At 47.8% G+C, this 10,956-nt stretch overlaps 1 protein-coding gene across 1 annotated transcript; it reads right to left on the bottom strand.

Moving 5' to 3' along the window:
• Positions 1–8,080: 8,080 nt before the first annotated feature.
• On the bottom strand, positions 8,081–10,647 carry LOC117762158 (MKRN2 opposite strand protein-like). The gene is made up of 4 exons (XM_034586663.1): positions 10,010–10,647; positions 9,789–9,838; positions 9,487–9,655; positions 8,081–8,767 (listed from the first exon to the last, which is right to left on the bottom strand). Exons 1-4 carry the CDS (start codon positions 10,210–10,212, stop codon positions 8,488–8,490), a joined length of 702 nt encoding a protein of 233 aa, XP_034442554.1. The 5' UTR covers positions 10,213–10,647; the 3' UTR covers positions 8,081–8,487.
• Positions 10,648–10,956: the final 309 nt, after the last annotated feature.

The raw sequence follows: 10,956 nt of genomic DNA, 5'->3' as shown, positions 1-10,956 counted from the left end.
ATTAGTGTCCGGGCGAAACTGTGATCGTCTTGTTCTCTTTCTTCTTTGTTTAAATGGCGGGACACAAACCAACGTCAAGGTGCATGCCGCCACCTACTGTACATGAGTGTAATTACACGACTTTATTGGCTACTTTTATATTGGAGAAATTGGCTGTGGTGCATATTCTATATTATCTATCTTTTACTTCTACTTCAATCAATCAATCACATTTTATTTGTATAGTCTCATATTCACAAATCCCAGTTTGTCTCATGGTCTTTAACAAGGTGAGACGTCCTCTGTTCTTAACCCTCAACAAGAGTCAAACTACTAAAACCTTTAACAGGTAAAGAAGGTAGAAACCTCAGAGACACATGTGAGGACCCGTCTCCCAGGACGGACACAAGTGAACAGATGTCCCGTGGAACAGAGAACATCAGAGAGATCAGAGTATTTACAGCTTTGATTAGAATAAACACTTTGTAGCTGAAGGTCAATGAACTGATGGATTATTGTCAGTAATGGTCGAGTATCTGAGGAGAAATATTATATATCAAGCAGACTTGTTGTGATCATAGTCTATGGTCAGGATCCACCACGATCAGGATCCACCATCAAGATCGGATGCCACTATAGTCCACAGTCATTGTCCACTGCCGCCATGAGGATCCATCATCAGCTGCCACCTCGATCGTGGTCCACCACCACTATCAGATGCCAACACGATACAGAATCCACCATACTGGATCCACCATTGTGATCTCTGATACGCAATCCACAGATCATAATCCAGGATCTGGATCTGTGGACGATAAGGCAAAGGGACTCCGGGGAAGAAGTCCAGTCAGTAACATGTATTGATGAGATATTAAAGGGGACATATCATGCAAATTCCACTTTGTTAGTGCTTCTACAGGTTAATGTGGGTATCTGGCTCATGTCTACCAACCCAAACACTCTGGGGAAACACTCGCGCGTTTTGTTATAGTTCCTCTAAGTCAGAAACGTCATGCTTGAGTGACTCGATTGAGCTTCCAGTGTATTGTGTCGTAACAAGGAACTGGAAGTCTCCCTACATGGTCTTGGCCCACCCCCCACCTCATCCCCCCCGCCCCCCCCAGCGCAGCGGCGTTCTCCAGCGCGCAGCCGCCTGGCTGTTCACACGGGACGAGCATTTCTCCGCTGGTCAGCCCCATAGACTGTATATATAAGGTCAGCCCGCGATTCTGCTTTCTCCGCTTGTTGTTGTACCCGTTGAATGTCGGGGTTCGGGGGTAAATGATGGTCTTCATAGCCCCCCCCCCCCCCCCCCCCCCCCCACCTCTCTTTCTCTCTCTGTCTGTCTGCTTGTGTGCTTGTAGTGGGGGGGCAGAGGGGGACATTTAATTATGTGATTGGGAAAATTAAAACTCCAGGACAACAGAAGGGGAATACAAAGTATGGGATGCATATTTGATAATTTATATCATATAAAATATGTAATTTATATCGTTTAAAATCATGGGGGGGGAGGGGGGAGCTGGCTCATTAGCATTTAAAGGAACAGGCACTCAAAACAGGTCACTCTGTGGAGGGCTGTTTTATACAGGGTAAAAAGCTGTTTGAAATGATCCTTGTGGTATTTTGACCAAAGTATGTTACAGACATTTCATTAAGACCCCAAGGAACCAGATCAACTATGTCCCCTTTAATATCTTTGATGAGATAAGGATGGAGAAGAGGAAGGAGAAGCTCTGTGTGTCATGTGTGCCCCGACCTTCTAAATCAGGGGTATTCAACGAAAATGTAAAGAGGTCCAGTTAGAGAAAATTTCTTGAAGCAAAGGTCCGGCAGATCATAATGTCTAACTATTTAGTGTGATATATATTTAAGTAGCCTAGTAGTTGTATCAACATCTGCATGTACTAAATACCTGACTGTCAAATCAAATGAATTCAGTATGATTCAAAAAATTGTTTGACAATATTTATTGTCACGTAACAAAGAACTTAACATATATGTATGATTGCAGATATGTATAATGTTCTCTCATTAACTAAATAAAAGTAGGGCTGCATTTCAAAATAAGAGAAAATAAATAAAATGTGAAAATTGTTCAAATAAAGGGCTTAACTTCAGAAAAATAAAATAAAGGGAGCAAAAGCTTGAATTTCCCTTTTTCTGTTTCACATCTTGACTCAAAAGTCTCAAACCAATTTTACAGATAATAAATCTCAACACATCTTAACAATTGAACAGTTTTAGAATCACTTTCTTCCTCTGTTTCTCTCCCTTTCTCCGTCTCACTCCTGTTTCTCTCCCTTTCTCCGTCTCACTCCTCTGTTTCTCTCCCTTTCTCCGTCTCACTCCTGTTTCTCTCCCTTTCTCCGTCTCACTCCTCTGTTTCTCTCCCTTTCTCCGTCTCACTCCTCTGTTTCTCTCCCTTTCTCCGTCTCACTCCTGTATCTCTCCCTTTCTCCGTCTCACTCCTCTGTTTCTCTCCCTTTCTCCGTCTCACTCCTCTGTTTCTCTCCCTTTCTCCGTCTCACTCCTGTTTCTCTCCCTTTCTCCGTCTCACTCCTGTATCTCTCCCTTTCTCCGTCTCACTCCTGTTTCTCTCCCTTTCTCCGTCTCACTCCTCTGTTTCTCTCCCTTTCTCCGTCTCACTCCTGTTTCTCTCCCTTTCTCCGTCTCACTCCTGTTTCTCTCCCTTTCTCCGTCTCACTCCTCTGTTTCTCTCCCTTTCTCCGTCTCACTCCTGTTTCTCTCCCTTTCTCCGTCTCACTCCTGTTTCTCTCCCTTTCTCCGTCTCACTCCTGTTTCTCTCCCTTTCTCCGTCTCACTCCTCTGTTTCTCTCCCTTTCTCCCTCTCACTCCTGTTTCTCTCCCTTTCTCCGTCTCACTCCTGTTTCTCTCCCTTTCTCCGTCTCACTCCTGTTTCTCTCCCTTTCTCCGTCTCACTCCTCTGTTTCTCTCCCTTTCTCCGTCTCACTCCTGTTTCTCTCCCTTTCTCCGTCTCACTCCTGTTTCTCTCCCTTTCTCCGTCTCACTCCTGTTTCTCTCCCTTTCTCCGTCTCACTCCTCTGTTTCTCTCCCTTTCTCCGTCTCACTCCTGTATCTCTCCCTTTCTCCGTCTCACTCCTGTTTCTCTCCCTTTCTCCGTCTCACTCCTGTATCTCTCCCTTTCTCCGTCTCACTCCTGTTTCTCTCCCTTTCTCCGTCTCACTCCTGTTTCTCTCCCTTTCTCCGTCTCACTCCTCTGTTTCTCTCCCTTTCTCCGTCTCACTCCTGTTTCTCTCCCTTTCTCCGTCTCACTCCTGTTTCTCTCCCTTTCTCCAGCTCACTCCTGTTTCTCTCCCTTTCTCCGTCTCACTCCTGTTTCTCTCCCTTTCTCCGTCTCACTCCTGTTTCTCTCCCTTTCTCCGTCTCACTCCTGTTTCTCTCCCTTTCTCCGTCTCACTCCTCTGTTTCTCTCCCTTTCTCCGTCTCACTCCTGTTTCTCTCCCTTTCTCCGTCTCACTCCTCTGTTTTTCTCCCTTTCTCCGTCTCACTCCTGTTTCTCAACTTTCTCCGTCTCACTCCTGTTTCTCTCCCTTTCTCCGTCTCACTCCTGTTTCTCTCCCTTTCTCTGTCTCACTCCTGTTTCTCTCCCTTTCTCCGTCTCACTCCTGTTTCTCTCCCTTTCTCCGTCTCACTCCTGTATCTCTCCCTTTCTCCGTCTCACTCCTGTTTCTCTCCCTTTCTCCGTCTCACTCCTCTGTTTCTCTCCCTTTCTCCGTCTCACTCCTCTGTTTCTCTCCCTTTCTCCGTCTCACTCCTGTTTCTCTCCCTTTCTCCGTCTCACTCCTCTGTTTCTCTCCCTTTCTCCGTCTCACTCCTCTGTTTCTCTCCCTTTCTCCGTCTCACTCCTGTATCTCTCCCTTTCTCCGTCTCACTCCTCTGTTTCTCTCCCTTTCTCCGTCTCACTCCTCTGTTTCTCTCCCTTTCTCCGTCTCACTCCTGTTTCTCTCCCTTTCTCCGTCTCACTCCTGTTTCTCTCCCTTTCTCCGTCTCACTCCTGTATCTCTCCCTTTCTCCGTCTCACTCCTGTTTCTCTCCCTTTCTCCGTCTCACTCCTCTGTTTCTCTCCCTTTCTCCGTCTCACTCCTGTTTCTCTCCCTTTCTCCGTCTCACTCCTGTTTCTCTCCCTTTCTCCGTCTCACTCCTCTGTTTCTCTCCCTTTCTCCGTCTCACTCCTGTTTCTCTCCCTTTCTCCGTCTCACTCCTGTTTCTCTCCCTTTCTCCGTCTCACTCCTGTTTCTCTCCCTTTCTCCGTCTCACTCCTGTTTCTCTCCCTTTCTCCGTCTCACTCCTGTTTCTCTCCCTTTCTCCGTCTCACTCCTCTGTTTCTCTCCCTTTCTCCGTCTCACTCCTGTTTCTCTCCCTTTCTCCGTCTCACTCCTGTTTCTCTCCCTTTCTCCGTCTCACTCCTGTTTCTCTCCCTTTCTCCGTCTCACTCCTGTTTCTCTCCCTTTCTCCCTCTCACTCCTGTTTCTCTCCCTTTCTCCGTCTCACTCCTGTTTCTCTCCCTTTCTCCGTCTCACTCCTGTTTCTCTCCCTTTCTCCGTCTCACTCCTCTGTTTCTCTCCCTTTCTCCGTCTCACTCCTGTTTCTCTCCCTTTCTCCGTCTCACTCCTGTTTCTCTCCCTTTCTCCGTCTCACTCCTGTTTCTCTCCCTTTCTCCGTCTCACTCCTCTGTTTCTCTCCCTTTCTCCGTCTCACTCCTGTATCTCTCCCTTTCTCCGTCTCACTCCTGTTTCTCTCCCTTTCTCCGTCTCACTCCTGTATCTCTCCCTTTCTCCGTCTCACTCCTGTTTCTCTCCCTTTCTCCGTCTCACTCCTGTTTCTCTCCCTTTCTCCGTCTCACTCCTCTGTTTCTCTCCCTTTCTCCGTCTCACTCCTGTATCTCTCCCTTTCTCCGTCTCACTCCTGTTTCTCTCCCTTTCTCCGTCTCACTCCTCTGTTTCTCTCCCTTTCTCCGTCTCACTCCTGTTTCTCTCCCTTTCTCCGTCTCACTCCTCTGTTTCTCTCCCTTTCTCCGTCTCACTCCTGTTTCTCTCCCTTTCTCCGTCTCACTCCTCTGTTTCTCTCCCTTTCTCCGTCTCACTCCTGTTTCTCTCCCTTTCTCCGTCTCACTCCTCTGTTTTTCTCCCTTTCTCCGTCTCACTCCTGTTTCTCAACTTTCTCCGTCTCACTCCTGTTTCTCTCCCTTTCTCCGTCTCACTCCTGTTTCTCTCCCTTTCTCTGTCTCACTCCTGTTTCTCTCCCTTTCTCCGTCTCACTCCTGTTTCTCTCCCTTTCTCCGTCTCACTCCTGTATCTCTCCCTTTCTCCGTCTCACTCCTGTTTCTCTCCCTTTCTCCGTCTCACTCCTCTGTTTCTCTCCCTTTCTCCGTCTCACTCCTCTGTTTCTCTCCCTTTCTCCGTCTCACTCCTGTTTCTCTCCCTTTCTCCGTCTCACTCCTCTGTTTCTCTCCCTTTCTCCGTCTCACTCCTCTGTTTCTCTCCCTTTCTCCGTCTCACTCCTGTATCTCTCCCTTTCTCCGTCTCACTCCTCTGTTTCTCTCCCTTTCTCCGTCTCACTCCTCTGTTTCTCTCCCTTTCTCCGTCTCACTCCTGTTTCTCTCCCTTTCTCCGTCTCACTCCTGTTTCTCTCCCTTTCTCCGTCTCACTCCTGTATCTCTCCCTTTCTCCGTCTCACTCCTGTTTCTCTCCCTTTCTCCGTCTCACTCCTCTGTTTCTCTCCCTTTCTCCGTCTCACTCCTGTTTCTCTCCCTTTCTCCGTCTCACTCCTGTTTCTCTCCCTTTCTCCGTCTCACTCCTCTGTTTCTCTCCCTTTCTCCGTCTCACTCCTGTTTCTCTCCCTTTCTCCGTCTCACTCCTGTTTCTCTCCCTTTCTCCGTCTCACTCCTGTTTCTCTCCCTTTCTCCGTCTCACTCCTGTTTCTCTCCCTTTCTCCGTCTCACTCCTGTTTCTCTCCCTTTCTCCGTCTCACTCCTCTGTTTCTCTCCCTTTCTCCGTCTCACTCCTGTTTCTCTCCCTTTCTCCGTCTCACTCCTGTTTCTCTCCCTTTCTCCGTCTCACTCCTGTTTCTCTCCCTTTCTCCGTCTCACTCCTGTTTCTCTCCCTTTCTCCCTCTCACTCCTGTTTCTCTCCCTTTCTCCGTCTCACTCCTGTTTCTCTCCCTTTCTCCGTCTCACTCCTGTTTCTCTCCCTTTCTCCGTCTCACTCCTCTGTTTCTCTCCCTTTCTCCGTCTCACTCCTGTTTCTCTCCCTTTCTCCGTCTCACTCCTGTTTCTCTCCCTTTCTCCGTCTCACTCCTGTTTCTCTCCCTTTCTCCGTCTCACTCCTCTGTTTCTCTCCCTTTCTCCGTCTCACTCCTGTATCTCTCCCTTTCTCCGTCTCACTCCTGTTTCTCTCCCTTTCTCCGTCTCACTCCTGTATCTCTCCCTTTCTCCGTCTCACTCCTGTTTCTCTCCCTTTCTCCGTCTCACTCCTGTTTCTCTCCCTTTCTCCGTCTCACTCCTCTGTTTCTCTCCCTTTCTCCGTCTCACTCCTGTATCTCTCCCTTTCTCCGTCTCACTCCTGTTTCTCTCCCTTTCTCCGTCTCACTCCTCTGTTTCTCTCCCTTTCTCCGTCTCACTCCTGTATCTCTCCCTTTCTCCGTCTCACTCCTGTTTCTCTCCCTTTCTCCGTCTCACTCCTGTTTCTCTATCTGTCTTTTTCTTTCTCCCGTCTTCTCATGTGTAAGTTGTCTCTACCTCTCATCCGTCTGCACTGTAGAGTCGCAATGTTTACCTGCTGGAATGCACAGACTTGATTGGCTGAGTGGTATCACGTGGGATGGCTTAACTCGCATGCAATTGGTCTGTGCGTTTCCTCATCCGCTAAACCACTACCGTAAAGACTACAGAAGCTGCGCCGGTTACAAATAGAAGCGCCCCGTCAGGTTTTAAATCATAACCTTGTGTTTTTGCTGTAGGTCCGGGTCCGTACGGGACGGCTTCTGGGTCCGGACCCGGACCGCGGTCCGCCTGTTAGTGACCTCTGCTGTAGACCTATAGCAGCAGAACTAAGAGCAGGTCTAGGACAAGCCTGGACCGGCTCTAACTATAAGCTTTATCCTAAAGGAAGGTTTTAAGCCTACTCTTAAACGTACAGATGGTGTCTGCCTCCACAACTGAAGCTGAGATGATTCCACAGGAGAGGAGCTTGATGCTGAAGCTCTGGCTCCTCCTCTGCTTTTAGAGACTTTAGGGACGACAGCCTGAATTCTGGGAGCTCAGGGCTCTAGTGGTGATAAGGTACGATGAGCTCTTTGAGGTATAATGGTGCCATATTATTCAGGGCCTTGAAGGTGAGGAGGAGAATTTTAAATTCTATTCTAGATTTAACTGGAAGCCAGTGTAGTGAAGCTAACACAGGAGACATGTGGTCTCTGGTCCTGGTTCTCTTCAGGACACATGCTGCAGCATTTAGGACAAGCTGCAGAGTCTTTAACGACTTCCTGCTGGAGCCTGAGAATAAGGAATTACAATAATCACGTCTGGATGGAACAAAGGCCTGGACTCGTTCTTCTGCGTCTTTTTAAGTAAGGACATGTCTGATGTTTGAGACATTACACAAGTGGAAGAAGGCGGTCCTAGAAATTTGTTTTAAGTGTGAATTAAAGGACAAATCAGGATCGAAGATCACTCCCAAGTTCCTGATGTTTCACTGGAAGCAAAGACGATGTCGTCTAGCGCAGCTTCATCATTAGATGATGTGTCTCTAAGGTGTTTAAGTATTAGAACCTCTGTTTTATCTGAGTTTAATAAGAGACAATTACAGCTCATCCAGGTTTTTATGTCCTTGAGACGTGTTTGGAGTTTAGTTATTTGATGACACTGTTCAGGTTTTATTGACAAGTATAACTGGGTGTCATCTGCATAGCAGTGGAAATTGTGTGTCCTGATAATGTTTCCTAGTGGAAGCATATATAATGAGAATAAAATTCCTTCCTTTAATACTTCCTTGTTAATTTTGTATATTTTCTACTGTTTCACTTCTTTGTTAATGTTCCATGATTTCTTGTTCTTATATATATATATATATATATATACACACCACGCCCCCTGGTGGTGAACAGCTGCAGCTTCGAAGTTGTTCTCATTTATTTTCAAACTGTGACAGTTACAATTAGGACACTCATACACACACAGTGTGCAGTGAACCCCATGTTCTCTTCATGATGGAGGATGTCTCCCTGGCTACAGACGTAGATAGGGACGGAACCAGATCCCAACCAGAATATCTGTTCAAACTTGTTGTACAAACCCAGCTCAACCTGACAGCGCCTAACTGGTCCTGATGGGTCTGCCTGGGTCTGTTGGGTCCTAACTGGTCCTGCTGGGTCTGACAGGCTCAGGCCAGGTGTCCACACTCTAATTTAACCGACAGACCAACCCTCAGTCCAACAGTGTCTGACTCTCAGATTGGATCCCTCACATTACTGGTACTGAAAAGAGTTATCAGATGACTGCCCAACACTGGTGGGGACATCCTCCTGTCTGTCCTCCTGTCTGTCTCTCTTTCTGTCTACCACGTAGTACTGGTGTCTCTGGATGTGTTGGTACAACGTGGTGAATTTTGAGACTCTCTTCATCTTCGGCAGGATGTAGGTGTGAGTGAACGTCTCTCTGGTCAGAGAGCTCCGCCCCTCCACTGCCAGGACGCTGTTCACAAAGCCGAGACAGAAGCTGAAGCAGTTATGGTCGTCCTCGTTGAACCTGGACAGAGAGAGATGTAAGCTGTACCAGGTGTGAGCTATACCAGGTGTGAGAAGTACCTGTACCAGGTGTGAGGTGTATCTGTACCAGGTGTGAGGTGTACCTGTACCAGGTGTGAGGTGTACCTGTACCAGTTGTGAGGTGTACCTGTACCAGTTGTGAGGTGTACCTGTACCAGGTGTGAGGTGTATCTGTACCAGGTGTGAGGTGTACCTGTACCAGGTGTGAGGTGTACCTGTACCAGTTGTGAGGTGTATCTGTACCAGGTGTGAGGTGTACCTGTACCAGGTGTGAGGTGTATCTGTACCAGGTGTGAGGTGTATCTGTACCAGGTGTGAGGTGTATCTGTACCAGGTGTGAGGTGTACCTGTACCAGTTGTGAGGTGTATCTGTACCAGGTGTGAGGTGTATCTGTACCAGGTGTGAGGTGTACCTGTACCAGTTGTGAGGTGTACCTGTACCAGGTGTGAGGTGTACCTGTACCAGGTGTGAGGTGTATCTGTACCAGGTGTGAGGTGTATCTGTACCAGGTGTGAGGTGTACCTGTACCAGTTGTGAGGTGTATCTGTACCAGGTGTGAGGTGTACCTGTACCAGGTGTGAGGTGTACCTGTACCAGGTGTGAGGTGTACCTGTACCAGTTGTGAGGTGTATCTGTACCAGGTGTGAGGTGTACCTGTACCAGGTGTGAGGTGTATCTGTACCAGGTGTGAGAAGTACCTGTGCCATGCAGGGTCCCACATGGGTCCATCAGAGAAGTGGTCCAGGTACTGGTCCCACTGAGCCAGCAGGTGGTACATGTCAGGTCGGACCAGAGGAACACTGACGCAGTGCTCCCACCCACTCTGGTCCCTATGCACCCCGCCCTGAGTGTAGTTATACACAACTCCTACACACACACACACACACACACACACACACACACACACACACACACACACACACACACACACACACATATTGAATTGAGTCAATACACAGTGTTCAGTGGTAAACTAACGACAGGTCAGACTGACAGTTACCTTTAGAGTTGGAGATGCCTGTGTGCAGATCTGAAGTCCCATCAAAGTCTCTGAGAACAAACCAGAGGTACACACACTCGATATTAAACTGGTTGCTGATGCTGATCTGACTGGTTTAAATGAGTTTATACTGGTTTCTACAGAATTAAACTGGTTGATCATATTTTTAATTGGCTGAGATTGGTACAGACAGGTTAGAACTGATGACTGAGTGTAACTACCTGTTCAGGTTGTCCTGTGCAGGTGTGACCAGCAGGCAGCAGGAGCGGTTATGTCCGTTGGTGAAGGGGGAGGGGAGGCTCACTGGCGCCTCCTGCAGTCGTCTCCCCTCCAGCTCCTCTCCACAGCTCGGACACTCGTCCGGCAACGAGAAACAGAAGATGTATTTCTGACAGTGACTCAGCTGGATCACGCTGCGCTCCATCTCCTCTCACTCCTCTTCCTCTCACTCCTCTTCCTCTCACTCCCCCTCTTACTCCTCTCCTCTCACTCTTCCTCCTCCTCTTCCTCTTACTTCTTCTCTCACTCCTCTTCCTCCTCTTCTTCCTCCTCTGTCCTTTACTTGTCTCTTCCGGCCTCAGCTCCTCCTTAAAATCCTCTTTTCATTCCTTGTTTTTCTCGAGCAGTCTCTTGTCTTTGCTTCTTCTCCGTCTGACTTGTTTTCTTCAGGTTCTTCTGTGTCTCACCTGGTTGCCAGGTGACAGCCTGTTTACACCACAACCACAGCTCCAGCCTATCACGGTGTAGCTGCTGTAAGACAGACGTCATGTGACCTGGCTCACCTGTAGTTTCTGAAGAGGTGACCTTTGTACCATGTTGGCTGCATCGTCATGGAAACAGCTCAGTCAAATGATCTTGTGACTGAACGTAGGTCAACATGTTTTCCATCTCACCTGTCAGACTATGTGTGTGTGTGTGTGTGAGTGTGTGTGTGCATCTGTGTACGTGCGTCTGTCTGTCTGTCTGTGTGAGTGTATGTTTGTGCATCTATGTGTTTGTACATCTGTGTGTGTTGGATTGAAAATAAATAAAAGAGGAGTGAGTTGTCTCTGTGCATCCTTTAATGATATATATATATATATATATACAAACTGAAGTAAAAGTACAAAGTAGAGTACTGAAGTGCAGTACATATATAGATATATATGTACTGCACTTCAGTACATAA

Source organism: Hippoglossus hippoglossus, chromosome 5, assembly GCF_009819705.1.
Source record: "Hippoglossus hippoglossus isolate fHipHip1 chromosome 5, fHipHip1.pri, whole genome shotgun sequence".
Classification (NCBI taxonomy): domain Eukaryota; kingdom Metazoa; phylum Chordata; class Actinopteri; order Pleuronectiformes; family Pleuronectidae; genus Hippoglossus; species Hippoglossus hippoglossus.
The sequence above is the reverse complement of the archived record's forward strand: the minus strand, read 5'-3'. Positions and strand labels throughout refer to the sequence as shown.

Coding starts and splice junctions, on each gene's coding strand:
- LOC117762158 (XM_034586663.1), bottom strand. CDS start 10,212: ATGGAGCGCAGCGTGATCCAGCTGAGTCACTGTCAGAAATACATCTTC. Junction 9,656..9,788: donor AGGCATCTCCAACTCTAAAG/GTAACTGTCAGT, acceptor GTGTGTGTGTAG/GAGTTGTGTATAACTACACT. Junction 8,768..9,486: donor TGGGACCCTGCATGGCACAG/GTACTTCTCACA, acceptor CTCTCTGTCCAG/GTTCAACGAGGACGACCATA.